This window comes from Branchiostoma lanceolatum, chromosome 8 (genome assembly GCF_035083965.1).
Source record: "Branchiostoma lanceolatum isolate klBraLanc5 chromosome 8, klBraLanc5.hap2, whole genome shotgun sequence".
In the NCBI taxonomy this organism is placed as follows: Eukaryota; Metazoa; Chordata; class Leptocardii; order Amphioxiformes; family Branchiostomatidae; genus Branchiostoma; species Branchiostoma lanceolatum.
The window spans coordinates 11698341-11717665 of record NC_089729.1 but is presented as its reverse complement, the minus strand read 5'-3'; the positions used below and the strand labels follow the sequence as shown (position 1 = coordinate 11717665).

The 19325-nt window shown below is 41.3% G+C and overlaps 2 protein-coding genes across 2 annotated transcripts; one reads left to right on the top strand and one right to left on the bottom strand.

Annotated features, from left to right (window-relative positions):
• The first annotated feature begins 406 nt into the window (after window positions 1-406).
• LOC136439701 (uncharacterized) lies at window positions 407-5565 on the top strand. Its single transcript, XM_066435240.1, has 5 exons — window positions 407-654; window positions 1031-1066; window positions 2657-2806; window positions 3456-3580; window positions 4412-5565. The coding sequence occupies exons 1-5, from the start codon at window positions 561-563 to the stop codon at window positions 4520-4522; spliced, it is 516 nt and encodes a 171-aa protein (XP_066291337.1). The 5' UTR covers window positions 407-560; the 3' UTR covers window positions 4523-5565.
• Window positions 5566-7561: 1996 nt separating this feature from the next.
• LOC136440490 (organic cation transporter protein-like) lies at window positions 7562-17249 on the bottom strand. Its single transcript, XM_066436539.1, has 9 exons — window positions 16702-17249; window positions 15395-15498; window positions 14456-14610; window positions 13925-14093; window positions 13129-13362; window positions 12079-12293; window positions 11280-11388; window positions 9426-9635; window positions 7562-8934 (listed from the first exon to the last, which is right to left on the bottom strand). The coding sequence occupies exons 1-9, from the start codon at window positions 17068-17070 to the stop codon at window positions 8799-8801; spliced, it is 1701 nt and encodes a 566-aa protein (XP_066292636.1). The 5' UTR covers window positions 17071-17249; the 3' UTR covers window positions 7562-8798.
• Between the last annotated feature and the right edge of the window lie 2076 nt (window positions 17250-19325).

Below are 19325 nucleotides of genomic sequence, written 5' to 3'. Positions count from 1 at the left end.
ACACAAATAGACATGCCAAGAAAAATACTTCACTGCCTTGGGTAAAAAAAAAATGTAAAAGTGATATCAAACGATCATGCTATGAAACAGTGCACTATCCAGTACAGGAAAGGGGAACATCTTAATATGAAGCTACTGTACAACAAGTCAACTCAGTTTAAAGCCAGAAGAAAGCAATCTGTAATGTGAGCTGTAAAAGAAAAGAGAGCTGTGAGGACAAGAGAGAGAAGTATTCAGCATACAATAAAACAAGCATAGATAGCAGACATAGCCCTTGGTCATATTGATACTACTTTTTAGACACAGGCACATACACGAACAAAAACCTCATTCTATTTTATGAGCACCGCCGTCATACATTCATTGAAATATCCCCTACCTCCCATATTAAGTGGTACAGTCTGACCACGTGACCCCAGCAGGTACATGCTAGGATTACCTGCCAACAAAGCCGGCTGAGCTCACCTTTCCTGGGCTGACGTGTACATCGTTAGACAGGTAGCCGCGAAGCACCCTGATCGCAAAATTTCTCTTAAAAACACAACAAGACAACCAGTATAATGAGGACTCTGCCAGTTCTCACTGCGACGTCAGCTCTTCTATTGGTGCTTCACATCGACCCGGCCAGGTGTGTTCCACCTGAGATGTCGGCAGGTGAGTCTTGTCTGTTTGTTGGCGTCTTGGTCAGCTGAACCTACCACGCCATGATAAGATAGCTGTCAGTTATCATAACTTACATTACGCTTCTTGCAAACCTTCCCCACAAGCTGGTGATTTTATGATTCTTCCAGCAGAATATTTCTACACAACCCCGGCTTGTTTACGTAGCACAGTAGCCTAAAGTTTACATAGGTATTCGGCGCTGGGGACAAAGGATCGCCGGCCCGTATTGTTTGGGGACTCATCGCTATTATTACTCTCAACCGGGCCCAACCCACTTCTAGGTTACCATTAGCAACGTTGTAACAACAACATTCCGTTCCTGTTTAAGACCTGTTTTAATAGCATTTTTGGCTACATTCCTTTACAGATATGTATTGCCTAGGCTGCAAGGCCACGGTGAAAGGTGAGTTGAATTTTGCTTACCTTAGTTTTCCATGATACGCTTCATTGACGATAAGCCACAACAATGTTGTAGGGTCACGTGGTCCACAGGTATTATCAGGCATCAGAGCGTAACATGTCGGTGTAAGCTTTCACGGCTACTTGAATAAAGCCGGGTATCTCGCTTGTACCGGTGTGTGCCTAATTTCTAATTTTTTTCAAATTTTCCCTGGCGGTCACATTGACGTGCGACGCATGGGTAGAATAGATGACCTCTGGCAAACAAATTGACTGCGCCCGAATGTCAAATTCTCAGTTTCTGCAAGAAATCAGATACAAGATAACATCGCCGCATTGGCATAGACTTGAAAACTTATGAATAATGATTAGAATTTATCAAAAAGACATTTGCAGTGATTGTGTCGCTTGCAATTTTTCTTAGATATTACAAAAAATCGCAATATCTAGCGACATTTTGGAGCCTGTTTGCGAATGCCTTATGCAATATGGCGCAATTGGGCTCCGTTTCCACCTGACGGCGAGCGACGTTGATTGAAAGAAAACTAAATTAACGTGAATTCGTTACAGAATTGGAATATGATGCACATGGCAAAAGTACAATTCAAAAGACAACAAAACACAGCAACTTTTAACGGATTCGTTCTTTATCTATGGAACTCGTTGAGTGATCCGTCAAATATTTGGTCGCTCAGTGGTTGCAGCTTCTAGTGGAGAAGAGTTTACCTTTAGCCTTGTCCTGCTGAATTTCCAGAGTAAAAATATACCCCCACGGCTGAAGCGCCCTTTGAAACAAAGGGTACTAGCTAGTTCGATATTGCTCATTTTTAGTTTAGTTACTTCGCTTTACAACAACCGCGTGGGTGCAACGTACGCATTCTAGAAATACCCTCAACCCGACAATTGTCAGGGCTAGCAACAGAACAAGCATGTGCAAACCGACAGTTGTCGGGCTCAGCTTATGATTTTAAGCTAGCAGATTAATCATTTTATGTATTTTTATGAATGGTAAACTAGAATTGTAGGTAAGTTCAAATGACTTTCTGAGGTATGCAAGATCTCCAGGTGTTCCAGAGAGATTCTTATGCTTATTGAGAAGGTTCGATAACCCCTTTGTTTAACGTGGTACTGGTACCCGGTGGAATTATGAGAGTTGACGTTACATGTACTAAAACTTGCTCGAAACATATGTATGGCTACCAGTTGTTACGATTTTGAAATGCACCATACCTATAACATTTTACTATCGGGCAATTACTTCCAAAATTATCAACAATATATTTCTAGCAAGTAAGCGAATAGAAAGATCACTGACTGTGCAAAATATTCTTCCCGCATATTCTGTCGACACATTAGGGGCGGAACCGTTGGTATAGTATTGGGATCTGGGTTGGAAGAATTCTAAATATCCCACGCACGCTATCCCCAGGGAATTGGTTTTGGCAATACCTTGCAGGAATGGTGTTTGCACACAATCGGGTGGAACTCAGATCAAATGCAATGTTTCATTTGCTCTCTGGGTGTACATGTTGTAATAAAGACCAATACGTTAACCGATTTTTTGATAATTTTTTTTTCTTCTCGTCATTTATAGAACTGATAAAAGTGGTTGATTCCGAAGACAATCACAAGTCCCACTCGACCAAAGTCTCCAAGGCCATGGCGACAACCTGCAAACACGAGAACTTCAACCGGCTGAAGTACGTCCCGGGAAAGTACGTGGAGGCCTGTCTGCAGCTGCTGGGTAAGAAACTAACGCAAACAAACATTTGGTAGAGTAAAACAGAGCCACTTTGATTGTTAGCCTGAATTCAATCAAGCCCCTGTAACGGCTTGCCGCCCTGTAACCGCATAGAAGAGGGGACAGAAATCTCCGGACTGCTGGAGTTTGCGTTATACAGACTATTGATTGTATTGTTCAGTTCTAAGAACGTTGGGACGTTTGGATTTTTGTGCGAAGTCGAAACATCACCTTACCTTCAAATTTATGGAGGGGATTAGGAAAAATGTGTTTCCAGTTACCCGACCGACCCTAACAAAAACCTGCCAACCCTAGCCCTACCGCTAACAAGGTACATGTCTATGCAATTTTCGATCTGACTTCTGAATGATGAAAATGAGACCAAGTCATAGCACCTAATCCCTAGAAGTCTTCGTTGGCATTTAGTGTCAAAGGCATCCAGTCGGAGTTCCTGTGTGAACCGGACATGAGTATGGATAGTACGAAACTGTTGTAGAGCCTGGGTTATGTTTGAAGGGAGAGCTTCCTGTTACACCATGTGTTGTCCAGTCCAGATTATGATTATGATGATAAAAACATCATGATAAAGACGTTTCAAGAGAATGATGATGATTCATGCTGATTATTGTAATGACGATGATTGTATCCACAGAGACCTACGCCAGCACGGTTGAGAGTCTGCTGATGAACACGGACCACTCCGACCTGGAACGGCAGCTGTGCCACGACCTGTCAGACGCCTGTCATGGCGCCCCTGATCACAAACACGACCCAACGGTAAGACACCTGATCACACACACGACCCAACGGTAAGACACCTGATTACAAACACGACCCGACGGTAAGACACCTGATCACAAACACGACCCAACGGTAAGACATCTGATCACAAACACGACCCAACGGTAAGACACCTGATTACAAACACGACCCGACGGTAAGACATCTGATCACACACACGACTCAACGGTAAGACACCTGATCATAAACACGACCCAACGGTAAGACACCTGATCACAAACACGACCCAACGGTAAGGCACCACATAGACCCGGCCTTATGGTAGAAAGGACCGCGTGGTAAGACACCATACAGGGACACACGGTAAGACACCACACAGGGACACAGGGTAAGACACCACACACACTGCCACATGGTAAGACACCGCACACACACGGCCAAGCGGTAAAGGCACTAGTCACGCCGCACACATACGAACCGAGGGTAATATACCACACACGGACACACGGTAAGACTCAAACAAACACGTCCCCATGGTAAGATAGATAATGATTGTGATAGACAAGAGAAGCGAGAGCTGTATGTAATGATCGCTGTTTGCACACAAATAAATGCTGAATGGAACGCTTGGTGTCTTTCGAGCCATTACAAGTTTGGCATGGAAAGGAAGTGGGGGATATTGTATGTGTATAGATTCCTGAACGTGAGCTTTCTGTCAATGTACTAAATTTAGTTCTCAATCTACCAGCAGCGGTATGCTCTGTATCTTACAGAGAAGCTAAGTCAAACGTAATCACTGTTGGAAGATCTCCCGTAATTCAAATTGTTCATCTTGTTCTTTATTGTTGTTTTTTCTGTTGTTTTTAGAGACCGGAAATCGTTGTTGACGATAGCGGAAACGTGAAGTTCGTGGACGGAACTCACGTCAAGGCCAAGAGACCGAACCCCGTCAGGCCCAACATGCACAGCGAGCTCTGATTCTGGTCACATTCGTCGTTACGATCGTCACACGATCCCAAACTGAGGGCATTCCAGGGACAGTCGTACAAAATTCAGCTGTCTTCTTATGGAAAATGTTGTCGTCTGAAATGCTTTGTACCACTTGTATGTGTAGCGTTTAAATGTTTATAGAAATTCATAGAACTTTAATGATGTAAGTTGTATCTTCGCTATATCTTCTTGCCTCTTCCCACAGTGACCTCAATGAAATCGGCCTGCAGACCGATTTGAGCTTCTAATGAATAAACAATGGTTCCTTCAAACAAACAAACAAACAAACAGACAAAAGAAAACAAACCGGTTCGTTCTGTCACGTACACAGCCTGCTTGACAATCCTACGACATCAAAATCGGACGACGGTCTTCGACGGATGTGACCGCACCGTTATCAACAGTGTCTTGCCAACTGTGTCTTGCCTTGTCTTGCTAGGATTGTTTGTCAGATGACTGAAGGCTGACCACTATAACCCATCACAGCAAAGCTATTGAAGTCACCGCCGTAGCTATATTCCCATGCAATGAACTGTAGCAATATAGGAAAATTTACTACAGAGAGATCTGCGAAAGCAGGTGTGGGTTGTTTGTTCACTTTAAGTAACATTTATGAATTTCAAATGCAGAGAAGTTATTACAAAACATATAAAGTTAGCTTCAAGCAGATGGTCTTTGATTGAAACACGTAATTGTTAAATGAATGCTAGGGTAATATTACCTTTTGAGAACTTGCAAAAAGCCATACACCACAAATTATGCATTCTTCTAATAGCTCAATGATTTATGTATTGTGTGTTGTGCTGTTTTGGATATGTTTGTACGGTGATGTAAACCAAAAGATGTGACAACACTCCACGTCTATCCTATGAAACAAAAACATACAACGATATCAAATGAAAACGATCTTGTTCTTCATTTTCAATTATTTTCAATTAAGTTGCGTTAATGCCAGATATGGGTTGAAAAGATGTTGTTGACAGCTAATTTTGTAACAGATAAACCTTTAATAAAAAGATATCAAAAAATCACCAGCCAGCCTGATCATTTAAAGTCTCATGCTCATTATTCCCAGGTACGTCCTGTCTTTGTTTACATTTAGAATCTTTGTTTAAATAAGTTTATCACGAACGTTCTTCACACACCAATTCATACTGCCGCTAATTCAACGAAGACGTGGTTGGTAGAGTCTATGTGTATTTTCGAAACGGTGCATGTGCACGGCAAAGTGCCATAGGAGGACACCTGACTGCAGACTGATTGCAGCTTCAGTAAGTACTGATAGAGGACTTTTTTGATCCATTACAATATAGTATTTTTAGATGGTGACAGTTCTTGTTAGGCGACGATTTTAATCCAAACATGGTTTTATGGCACACACAACTACACTTGTCCTTCGTGCTGAACACTAATCGCACACAAACATATCTGTCCTTGGTGCTGAATACCACACCGGGTAGACTCATAACTACACTTTTCTTCATGTTGATCAGCAAATCTGTCACTAATTAACCTAATTTTTTCTAGTTTCTATGACTGCCATTTTTCCATATTTGATGCTACTATTACAAAACTGTCACCGAAAAGGGACGAAACTAATATTCGGTGACATGGGCTATCATTAACCCTCAAACCACCATATGGGGTCAAAACTGACCCCAGGCGTATATCAACATGTGCCATTTTGACATTTCGAGTTGAAAACAAAATTCCTTCCATGAGTTTGTTTGTATATATGTCTTATAACTTCTCACAAGTTTTTACCGAGATTGGCTCATTGTTGATTAAGTTATCCTAGAAAGTTTACGCATAGTCCAGTGGGGTCAAAACTGACCCCAGCAAAATATTCACTCATATTCCCTATTGTTTGATACTTGTCATCTAGTTACATGTATGATAAGGGTTATTATGATCATAGTTACAAAATATAATTTTGGAGAAACGTGAAAAAAACACATATTTTTTAAATGAACGTAAAGATTAATGACGTTGCGACGTGTTATGACGTCATTTATGTGATTTTATTGACGAAAACCAACAAATTGGGTATTTCCATATATTTCAACGGTAAACGATAAAACTTAAATAGAAATTATGTATGATAAATCATAATATATCCAAAGACGTTATTTGTAGATGGCAACAGGAACGACGTCAAAATGACGTCATAAAAATTACATTCATAGTAAGTTACACCAGCGAAATCCGCCATCTTGAATTATTCTAAATGCATTTTTTCATCATATAACCTGATAACACAATAAAAATGGACCAAAACGTTTATATTAAGATTGTTTCTGTTTGAATAAACATGGTAATGATGAAATTTGAGGTTGAAATAGCCGGTTATAGCTAATCTGATTATATCGTTCGCCATCTTAGATTTTGACCGATGACGTAATCAAATATCATGCATAAATTACGAAAATCAAATCATAAAAGTGATAGTGAATTAAATTGTTTGGTATTGATGTAAGAAAATAAGTGCAGTTTAAAAAGACAGCCCAAGAATTACATTGTAAAATCCAAAATCAGCGACTTTTTCCAAATATGGCTCTCAGAAACCGGTTGCCATAGCAACATGAAAACATTGATTAGATATTTCATTAAATTGAAATTGTTGCCAACAAAATTTTTGCAAAGCTGACCAAGTTTGGTTGTTCTAGCGTAAGACATTCAGATGCTATATGACATCAAGTGTTGGCGCAGGCCTCAAAAGAGCCTGCTTGTCTGAATAGCGTTAGTTGCAAAAGACGATGTTCCCTACTTTTGCATAGATTATGATAATGAGCAGAACTTATTCACACCTAATCATGTCAAACTGTCCCTTATAGATTACTTTAACTATACATATATATAAACCACACAAATTGTCACCAATAAAGCTATATTGGTAGAAAACATTGTGGGGTCAGTTTTGACCCCATACGGTAAGATTAGTCGTAAAAAAGCTACGGTGGCTTGAGGGTTAAGGCTTGAATTTTATATCAACACTGAGATTCACTGATGATGTTCAACCGATATATATACACGTGAAAGATATAGTTTAATTCGTCATCAAATCTACCTTTCCATAGTTTTCAACGTCTCAAAAATAACATGATGGTGTTATAGACCAGGACACTTATATTTTTCATTGTTATACCTGTAATCCATTGAACGTCTTATCCAACAGGAAATCTAAAGCTTATCTTCTATTGAAGATTATCTTATAACTAGTGTACATTAAAAGTTATTGAAGAAGACGCACATTTTGTTTCAATCGTTCATCTTTCGGTACCTAACCACGAGTGAATAATCGAATTGTTCACAGAAGTCACCATTACCCCATCTTTCCCGCATTCATGGTCGAACAGAAATTTTACTTTCCTCTTACAATCACCCACAAATTAAAGAAAAAAAGTAGGCTGGGCCTTTTCGTTTTCCTCTGCTGCCAAGTAGAAGCCCAAGTCAAGTCGTCTTCATATCAATCAATAAATCAATATACTTCATTTTAAATGGAATGCCTGTCGACCTTGGCCGCTCTTTCCAGATGTCGAGATTGAGGGGGCGGTCACAGGAACACAGATAGAAATATATATATAGCCACCGCTAGTACAAGTATTTGAATTAGTTTCTTCTTACAATAGTGCCAATCACTGCCCTTGTCACATTCACGTTTCCAATGTTTCTACCACATGTACGCCAAAATGGTTACTCAAGCAACTAGATAAAATTTTGAAACCACATGTATGTTCCGTACGTCCATGCACGTAATTGCAATAAGCCTTTGGGCACGAAATTGCAAATAAACTTTAAAACTTGATAATATCTTTCAACAAATAACCATCCTGTAACTGAATTAATATCCTTTTTAAAACAATGAAGCATTAAACAATCATGTCCCATAGATGTCATATACTTCGATGTAGTATTTACTGAACATAAAAACATTTTTGTATGCTTTTGTACATCTTTTTCTTTATGGGTATCCTCAGTTATATACAAATTCCAATGCGCAAATTTTATATATAACCCAGTTATATACGAGTATATCAGATACTAATCGTTTTCACAATCAAGCTGTAATGTGTTTTTTTGTTGTTATATGCACCATTGCTTCCTTCGCACCTCGGTTACTGTATAGTTTCCGTACATGTAGTGTTTCATACCTCTTCACGTGTTACGCTTCTTATGTGTTAGTGATGCCTCTTAGATAAGCGTGTTTTGCTTGAGTGCGGTATCACTATGTGTTGTTTCTGATGTTGCAATTACAAAAAAAGACTCAGGTTTGATTAAAGAAGTCGTTGTTCTGCGACACGTCACCACTGACGACAGCAGGTCCGATGTAGCTGAAGTTATCATGGTCTCCTTCGGATTCACTTCTCTTTTCTGTTTTGTCAATCTCTGCTTTCTGCTTTCTGTATAAACAATTGAGGAGATATTTTTAAGAATACATGTACAACGTAAACCGGAAGGGGCCTGAACATATGGAATAGAAATAGACCATAATTGTGATTTCATCGACGTTTTGTGATACCATCCAGAGGCGTACAGCTCTTAATGATAGCTCTGACAAACACTGTACGTTGTGTTGTGTCTTAATATTGTAATAGCTTGTTATGCAAGCTATCTTTTATACACTTCAGCATTGCTTTTCATGACAGATATTACGCTTGTTAGGCGACTATCCCTGACCGTCTGCGCTTTAGAAATGTCATATTGTTTTGCATAATCTACATGAAAAGATATACCTAATATATATTTCATTAAGTCTTGTGCTTTGTAAACGCCTTTATATGTCCCTTGTAACCTTGTATATTGTTCAGTCAGCAGGCTATGAAATAGGTTATACGGGTAGCCGTGCATGTATGTCTTCATACAGCCAACAAATCCATCAAATCAAGCGTACCTTCCCAAGTTCTCGGCGTCTTCGAGCGTATCCGGCAGAGGGATGGCGAACGTCTCGGGCAGCCTGAAGACTGCAGCGCCGCCGAGAGTAGAGAGAACCCCGAACACGAGCATGGGGAGGGGCGGCCACACGTCCACCAGCAGGGACACGAAGGGGGACAGGATGCCTCCTACGCGGGACGACATGTTGGCCACGCCCAAACCCATCGTCCTGAAACAAGATGATACTAATACTTCGGTCTCATTTCCAATCCGGGAAACACAAGACACAAAACATAAAGGAATTACTCCTAACCAAATATATTGCGTATTTTCATTCTATGCATTTTTCATTCTTCTCTTTCGCAAACAGCCCGACCGGGCCCCGGATTGGAAATGGGACTGAAGCATAAGGACCTGTTCACAGTTGCGTGTGTATATGTGATATAGCGCATACTGAAGTTTGTGTGTAAGTAGAGTACTCCCCTAGCTTTCTGAGAAATGTACTCGGTACATGACACGTGTGTATGACTAATCCTGTGCAAGGCTGTGCAGGACGGCACTAGGCTCTCCATTGCCCATGAGGCTGTTACTCCTTTATAATAACCACATCCTTCATGACTAATCTTAAAGATGTTGAAAAACGTATAAAATTAGGAACACAGTATGTTAGACAAGACAGGCCAACTCGAGGAAAACAGAGGAGAGAACATGTGAGTATGGACTAAAGATCATTTCTCGGCCACGGAGTCTGTCTTCACTTTCCATCCACTTTCGTTAGCAGTAATACCTTGTTGCAGTGATTATTACCTTTACAAAGGGAGACAGACCGTCATCAAAACGTCTTTCAACAGACTGATGAAATTATTCAAGAACAAGACCTATCAAGTATTAGGAGAATACGAGTTGGCAAGGTGGTAGGAGTGTTGCCTAAAGGTTCTGGATTCGAATGCCCGGTAGGCCTCGGTGTTGAGCCATTGAAAAAGTACGCTTTAACTTATATTAAACCTATTTCCTCACTCAGTCCAGGTAAAAAAGAGCTTCGGTTATTAGTGGTGTCTTCTCAGATGGGACGTAAAGCCAGAGGGTCATGCGACCTCAGTCAGCCCACCTCAAGCAGGTTAAAGAACCAAACACAGTTATCGAAAAGAGTAGGGTTCATTCCCGTAGGAGCGCGGGTCTGATGCAGCTTCTAAGGTAAAGATAAAGCAGTGATCCTCAATTGAGGTGAAGCATGATGCTTTTTCAAATAGCTAGTGGTAGCGTAATGCGGCTTCGCCACGGCTCGCGTTTTTGGCCAAGCACACCCGGTCACCCCTACTCTTCTTGATAAGTGTGTTGGCTTCTTTTACGTACAGAGGTTTGACGCTTGAGGCTTACGCCCGAAGCACCCTCATACACGGGGCCCTCCGGCTTTACGTCACCATCCGAAATGACGAATGCAATCCCTTACAACATGTCCGAGCTCGAGTCGACCCCTGGGATCGAACGCGGGCCCAAGGATCCACGGAATTTGATCCAGATGGCGAAGCAGTGGGGTTGCGTTGCCGCTTGCGCCCCGGAGATGTAAGCACTGTAAAACTGGACAGGTGTGTTTTGCTTAGAGGCAATTTATGACTACCGGTTACCGTGACCAAACAAACAGACAAACAAAGAAACAAACAAACAAACATAAAGACGTGGTCTGAAGGTGGGCGCAAGGATTGAGAACCTGGAAGTATGGGGGATACTGGTCATGCAAGGGTCCCTAAAGATTCAGACGTAGTGAATGAGTGAGTGAGGTGGTGAATGGGGGTGGGAGGGAGGGAGCGAGTGAACTAGCCATTTGTTTTATACACAATTCAACTTCAAAAGTTTCGTGATCAGACCGCCCAACCTGACTACGGTGGGGAAGACCTCCGGGGTGTACACGGACAGGGTTGCAAAGGTCACGCCGATGGCACACCGACCGAACAAGGAGATGTATCGAATAACATCCTGTCGTTCTGCAACACAATACCACATCAATGGGGTTACATATATAAGAATAAACCAAAAATAGTTACTCAAGCAACTTGATAAGATTTTCATCCAGATGCTTGAGTAACTATTTTTGGCGTATCTTATTACCTCGATGTCTAACCTTCATCAACATAATATAAGAATAGGTTATGTTAAAGGCAACCCAAGCAATATCAGGGCCCGAAAATCGGATTTTGAAAGTCAATTTATTTAGTCATTGGCAACCCAAGCAATATCAGGGCCCGAAAATCGGATTTTGAAAGTCAATTTATTTAGTCATTTCTACACATGATTAGTTCAAACAACACTATCACTATGTATAGCGATGTCCATGATGCAAAAATATGACTTCGTTGTAATGTGAGAACTCACTGAAAATCGTCGCCGGGGTTTTTGTAGGCTCGCGAAACTAAGGGGATCATCGTATGTCATGTTTTGCACGGTTTAAAATGCCCAAAGTGTGAAGTTATTAGACAAATGTGGTATACAGTGTTAGTGAATGTCACTACAATAAAGATTTCAGAATTTTTTTTATTTCCATGTTTTGGTCCCTAATATTGCTTGGTTGCCTTTAGAATAAGTTGCATGTAGCAACCTGAGTCAGTTACGTGCTACATTGTCCTTATCTCTGTCCACAAAAGTGCAACTGTGGACTTAGAGTACTATCTGCTCACCTTCTGGAGTTGCTGCAACTGCCAGACAAGCGGCTCCTGTCAGAAACAGAAATCCACCAACCACAGGCCTCCTCCCCCACTTCTCCATGGCAACCAAACTCACAAGACACAGCCCGATCTCCAGCAGTGAACTGAGCACGAAGTTCAGGTAAGGGTCACCGGCCAGGTCAGCGGAACCAATGACTAGGGCGAAGTACACTGCCACTGTGGCAAACCTAGCAACCGCACAAGAAGTAACAAGGCATGAGCTGTGTATTGTATAGTGTACCGCATATGGTAGAATTTGGCATAGGATCTTAACTCCAGCCTGAGCTGAATTGAATTGAATTGAATTGCGCCAAATCATTGCGTCGACTTTGTGGTAACATTGCAGTGCGACGCATAGGTAAAATACGTGAGCTCAAAACACAAATTGGCTGCGTCCGGAATGTCACATTCTCTGTTTCGGCCCTAAATCAGATACAAGATAACTTTGTTGGAAATCCTAGGGTTGCCATTGATTTTAAAAGAAATATTTTGATTAGAAATCATTCCAAGATGGATTTGAAGTTATGGCACCACTTTGCACCATTTTTTGCGAATCTGTTGATTTATTTTTATTTTTTTTGCATTTAAAATTTCAGGCAACAAATCATCGCCGAGACGGCCTTACGCAATTTGGCGCAATTAGACGCAGTCCAGTGAGCCAGCCGGTTACCTCCGCAAAAGACACTGTTCCACAATCAATGTTTACCGTTGTCTTGAGTACATTTTTGGCATAACAGCTAGATAGGGTGTTTGGCCCAGAACCCAGAGATCGTTTGGAAAGGCACTTTACACGACTCTCCCCACTCCACCCAGGTGCAAAATGAGTAATTGACTTCGGTTAGGGAGGTAAATGGCTGTGGAAGGAGAGGGGTAGGCTCCGCCTTCCAATACCATGTCCTAGACACAGAGGATATCAACACAATTGCCCCTGCGGCATAAGGAAGGCTATGAGACCACCTTTACCAACCTTTTATCTACTTTTTTGTTTGTTTCAGAATGTATACATAATACAGCAACTCTTACCACACTGCAGACATCGTTATTGTGATTGTCCTCAGACTAGGACCCCGAAACAGGTCAATCAGACTGTACTTCTTAGACTTTTCCCCAGGTTCCTTTTCCTTCGGTTTTGTGACTTTGTCGGACACATCGTCCGGTATGGTGACCTTGTTCATCTTGGCTGCCTTCTGGATGCTGATTTTGGCTTTCTTTGCTCGGTTGTTGCTTAGCAACCATCTTGGTGATTCGGGAAGAAGCCTACCACAGAAAGATAACGAATTATACATGTTTCGGCAAAAATTTGTATTGATACAAAATTTCTATATTTATAAAGCGAAAATGTTATAATAATACAGTATAAAATGCAATTTAACAGGTCGGACTCTTTCAACTTCAATCAATAGGCCTTTCCTAAAGCCACGCCCCCTTGGTAACGTCCTAGCGGCTCGAACACCTCCGTTACACATTGGCGAAACTCTGTCAAAATATGGTCACGTGACCAAACCTGTTCTCTTATTGGCCGAATCGCTAATATTGATTGACAGTCAGGAGCGATCTATAAGGTGGTTCAACATTCCGAGTACGCATGTGCAACGAGACATATTGTAGGTTAATATGCCAAAAGTGAAGGCCCCTATGCCTAAACAGAACACGTCTGGACATTGTTATGCAAACTGAGACAATGGCCAAGACGAGAAGTATTTTTGTCAGTGTCCTTCACCTTTGACCTTGCGCATGCCTACTCAGAACGGTGAGCGAGCATATTGGTACGGTGACATGATACCTATTGTAAACAGTGTATGGTTGAGATTAAACATACCAAAAATACGTGAGATGCGGCACTGACATCAGCGCCAAGGCCAGCTGAAGAGTCCACCAATCGCGCAAGAAGTACGCCAGACCCCCGAGAAAGACTATACCAACGGACCAGCTCAACGAAATCGTCATTCCTACCGCGTTCCGCTTGGAGGAGCCGACGACTTCCATGGCTGGAGAACAAAAGTGAGACAATGAGTTTTATCAATAAAGGTAGGCTGCGACGAATCACACTTACTAAACTTTAGTTAGCCAAAGTCCTTACCGCACAAGATGACGCATATTCTTGGACTTTCGTAAAGCTTTTGATAAAGTCTTGCACAATAATCACCTTGCAGAACTAGAAGGATATTGGATTTGAGTTTATTCCCATAGTGTTTGGGGGTTATATGTTGATAAAAATGTACGTTTGAAATTTAAAGTTGGCGGATCCAAGATGGTGGATCCCAGCCGACGATATCTTGAGTATCTATGGCGTCGTCATGTTAGTCAGGAAATTTACGTCATGAACGTAACTTGAGAATCAAACGTATACCTAGAGTTAAGCCGGTGTAGAAGACACCGTTGGCAGCACCGCCAACAAGCAGCCGGAGAATAAGGAAGGTGACGTAGTTTTTGACGAAGGCAGCAGTCAGTCCAGCAGTCAGCTGCAGCACGATGCAGGTCAGAACTGTTGGACGGCGCCCGAATCTGTCAAAACACACGATTGTCTTTATTCACCATGTGTTTTAGAACTTAGATATACGGTGGTACATTTGTATAGTGTTTAGTACTATGTTAGACTTGAATGTTAACGTTATTATTATCATTTCATTCTCTCATATCCATTATGCCATATATGGTCTCCTATGCATTTATCCTTTGCCCTCTGGGGAATGAATATGCAATTAAAACTATTATTCATTCTCGACACACGATATTAGAACACTGTTCCCAGCTCCTTTTATGTTATTCTATTATATGCATTTCAGAAACCTTTGACGTATTTTAATCAGTGAGAACAACGACAAATGATTTTAAATGCCCAGTAATGTAATATACTAAAAGTTTGAATCTCAGAGCAAATCAGGGCCCAGTTCTCAGTGCCCTGCTAACCTGTACAACTGCAAGCATTAAATAAAACCATTGTTATCATTTCTAACCAAATTTCGATTAATTCTATAATCTGTTGACTTCATTTCAACGTTTCATCGAGGCAATGGACCGTCGAAGGTGAGGTCTATGAATAGATTATATGATGGCAGATTGCCCCCTGCTGATTGAATGTCATTACAAGTCATGATCAATGGAGCGTGATAATTGAAGTTGAGTACAACTAATTAAAGATCTTACACCTCCGTTAAATATGGCCAATCACATCAAGGCGTGACACCCTCTGGTTTTGTGTTTGGTCTCTTGCTTAAGTCCAGAGAAGCGGCACGTTTCGTTTCTTCCTAAAAAAGTTTAAAAGAGCAACATGATAACGATTTTGTACCTGTCCGATGTTAATCCAGAGATTAGTCCCCCAGCGCTCACCCCCACCATGAAGATGGACTGTCCCAGTTCCTTCAACCAGTGTCGCCCACACACAAGGTCGTACTGAAAATAAGTGCAATTAATGCTGTTAAGTGATTTTAAGCTAAGGAAAATCAGTTTTCATTTGACAGTTCCAAGTTTACATTTCGTAGACAGATAGGGAGAAATTTTTGTTTGTCCTACCAAGCAAATTACCGTCCCAGACAGCCTCCTTGTAACGAAGGAACTGTTCACATACTAAGTATATCGTACGCAACTATGATCGTGAAATGAGTGAGTGATATTGGGATAACCGTGCATGTGTCCTACAAAATTCAGCTGTCTTGTTATGGAGAAGACCGTCTTAGGTGCTTGTCAGTGGTAGATCTGCACGACAAATTGTAAGCCAGCCTGGTGTGTTGTAAGCCATACCTTGGGCCTAGGAGAACTAATGATGGGTTTCTGATTACATTCTGAAAAAATAGGGTAGGTAGGTAGGGATTCGCCTTTTTTAGGTTTCAGCCGAAATGATCCATAAAATACAGTTTAGCGATGTAAACCTGAAATGCATTGAATAGGACGCTGTACAATCACAATTTTCTATTGCATGGGAAATGAGGAGATCATGATGACAAACGATGCTACAACGTTTTCATCACTCAGATGTAAGATCAACAATTCTACGTCCCTTGCCAGCGGCCAATGACCTCCATAAAGGCAAATTTTGCCAGGGTCGTTCAAGTAGCTGGAAACACAAGCCTGTATATATGTTTATGTCATACCTGGGCCTGATACGGGTGTTCCGGACCGTGTGATAACTATCCGGATCACATAGTGTTCGGGAGTGTTATCACACAGGCTTCCATGGAATATTTCGAATGCATTTCGAGCGCGTCGGTTTCGCCGCCGTCGAAAATTCGAATACCAGATTCGGAGGTTAGAATCAAAGTTCTTACAGTTTCTTGTTCGAGGACACAAAACTCCCTCAACTTCTGGCGCATTCCGCATTGAAAAGAGTGTTTTCTCGGGTGGGTATGACCAAGGTGTGACATAAATAAAATACAACACGTTGTATTTCGCATCACCCTCGGTCCCAGCCCTCCTGCGGGTCGGATCGCCCTCCGGCCAGCGGCCGTCGGCGATCGGGCGATCCGACCCGCGGTCGGGCTGGTACCTTGGGTGATACGGAATACCCCGTGTTGTATTCTATATATACAACTTTTTCCTAGGCGTTGATACTTCAATGTGTATATACAGGCAGTGACAATGCACTGTGGTCGTACTTACCTCTGTAACAATAGTGCTGTGATATACAGTCTGGTCGTATTCCCAGCCGTGAATACATGTTACTGTTTGATTATTCCACGTCGATCTCCCATCAGTTCCACTGTACATTAAACACGAGCTGTACTTCCACGTGTCTTCCACTTTTTCCATGGGAACGCTGAAGGTAAGCCTCTCGGAAGGGTGGCCATACGTCGCCGTAGAGTCGTTCTTGTAGATGCGGCAGTGGTGCCTGGGGGTGGCCGCTACGAAAGCCTGGGCGAACATGGTTGCCCCGACAGACGGACCGACCAGGACGATGAGCACAGCCGCCAGCTTCTGGTACCTGCCAAACTCACCGAGGTACTGCCGTAATACATCTTCGTACTCCATGATAACACGGTATGTATCAAGTCAGTACAACTTACTAAAAACTGTGTCTATACTGTATTTGCCTACCACGAGGTAGCCTAAGACCGTTCAAAAACCGTACATTGAAAAGATTGTCCTGTTCTGGGATGTTCCTGACAATAGAAAGTCTCGACAACCATCCATTCGAAGACCAAGGGGTCAAAGGTTTGTGGCCTCTTTTGGGGGAAATAATTATGAACTCCCGTGACCGCGTTGTCTGGTGATCACGCCCCTTTCTGTCATTCAAAAGAAAATATCATCCCACTAAACCAACATAATTTGGTCGCACTGCAGATCATTGTTCTAGAGAGTTTTATAAACTTACTCACTTAACATTGAGTGGTGTTTTGTCCCTTCATTGTGCTGCCAAGCAGTGTAATGAATCAGTATAAATTAAAACACTCATCTATTCATTTGTATTGTCTTACTATTTCACTCTCTGTTACAACAACCCCGAAATTAAAGGTAATTAAGTTCCAATCAATCAATCAGTCAAGAAGATAAAATCATTAGGCCTCGGCAAATAAAGTTTATGTTTCCAGTTACCCGACCAAGCCTAGCAAACACCTGTCGACTCTAGCCTTTTAGGGGGGTCAACCGTTGGTAAGGGACAAATTGTTGATGTGAACATTCCTTAAGTTTATTCCACAAAGTAGAATACATCATCGCGACAAGGAGGGAAGACAAGAGAAACACCGTGGTAGACTGAATAATTCATGTGATACGAGGGTGATCCATTAAGTTTTGCCTTTTGCTTCATAACAGGCTCATTTTTTCATCAAATGAGTTGAAATTTGGCTACAATGTAAAGACATCTATTGTCTTTGGGCTGATATATCTCAGTTTGTTGTTAAAATTTTCATGACAGACTGAGCTGATTTCAAACTGACCTCAAACTTACCTAGTTAGTCCGTCGGAAGCAAAGAGCAGCACAAGGGAGGTTCAATTACCGTGTAATTAAACATTGGTCTGACCCAATTTTAGCTATTGTAGGGGACTGAAACTGCACATGTATCAAAAGCCATACTTCTATAAGCCACATGCTAATTTTCATCTCTATGATCTAGTCAGTTTTTCTATTTTCGTTTCTAGAGTGGAGTGAGGTATGAGTTGAATTCAGATCGGTCGTCAGGCCGGTCCTGAATAACCATTATGCTGATTAATGGTTTCTGTAGACTACGAAACTTATCATAATTTGTGGTCTTTAAACACTCAATAACTGAGTGAAATTTTGATCCTCTTGATTGACGTAATCTACAAAACCTTAAATCAACAGATTACGTATTCGGCTATGAATTCAACCGTCTGTTATATCACACCTCACTCCATTCTAGCAGCAGTTAAACAATGACTATTAAGATTTCAGAAATGAAATTTGGCATGTCACCTAAAGAGACATTCGTCATTGAACATGTGTAATTTCAGCTTCTTACAGTAATCGTAAATGACTCAGAGAGGAACTGATCTTGCTTCCAACGGACTAACTAGGGTGTGGTCAGTTTGAAATCAGCTCAGTCTGTCATGCAAATTTGAACAACAAACTGAGGTATATCAGCCCAAAGATGATATGTGCCTTTACATTGGTGCCACATTTCAACTCATTTGATGAAAAAATGAGCCTGTTACGAAGCAAAAGGCAAAACTTAATTGATCACCCTCGTAGTCTTTAGTGCTTTATGTACAGTAGTGTTATTTTGACTGATAAAAAAATTGATGTGATATCTAAGTGATGACATTAAAAACATACTTCGTGTATTTGGCACGAACAGATTGTCACAGTAAGATATGAGAATGTGTAGTGAGAATTTAGCCTTAAACATTGTACCTCCCGAGTCTCCTCTCGGCAGATATGAGACTCGGGAGCCATAACAGGTTTGGATTCCAGGCTAGTGAACATTGTACTTCTTTGTTTAGTTTATAGATATACTTGTTCTTGTACAGTGTATATACTTATAATTACAACACGATGATGAAAATACCCGTGTCCGGATGCATTTTAGTTTTACATGATAATTTACAACTTGTATTTGTTGCATCAACCTCGGCCGAAATCTAATACACACAATTTTTTCCCGTTTTGTATCCAGAAACACAACATTTTTTTCCGTTGGCCGTACATACGTTTTTCCCTGATTTCAAATCAATAAAGAGGATAAATAATTATACTCTACTTTCCAATTAAGTGTAACAACGCCAAAACATTGTCACTAAGTCATTTCACTGACTTTCAAAATATC

Coding starts and splice junctions, on each gene's coding strand:
- LOC136439701 (XM_066435240.1), top strand. CDS start 561: ATGAGGACTCTGCCAGTTCTCACTGCGACGTCAGCTCTTCTATTGGTG. Junction 655..1,030: donor TCCACCTGAGATGTCGGCAG/GTGAGTCTTGTC, acceptor ATTCCTTTACAG/ATATGTATTGCCTAGGCTGC. Junction 1,067..2,656: donor CTGCAAGGCCACGGTGAAAG/GTGAGTTGAATT, acceptor CGTCATTTATAG/AACTGATAAAAGTGGTTGAT.
- LOC136440490 (XM_066436539.1), bottom strand. CDS start 17,070: ATGGAGTACGAAGATGTATTACGGCAGTACCTCGGTGAGTTTGGCAGG. Junction 14,094..14,455: donor CTACACCGGCTTAACTCTAG/GTATACGTTTGA, acceptor TTTGTTCTCCAG/CCATGGAAGTCGTCGGCTCC. Junction 9,636..11,279: donor GTCTTCCCCACCGTAGTCAG/GTTGGGCGGTCT, acceptor ATCTTGTTTCAG/GACGATGGGTTTGGGCGTGG.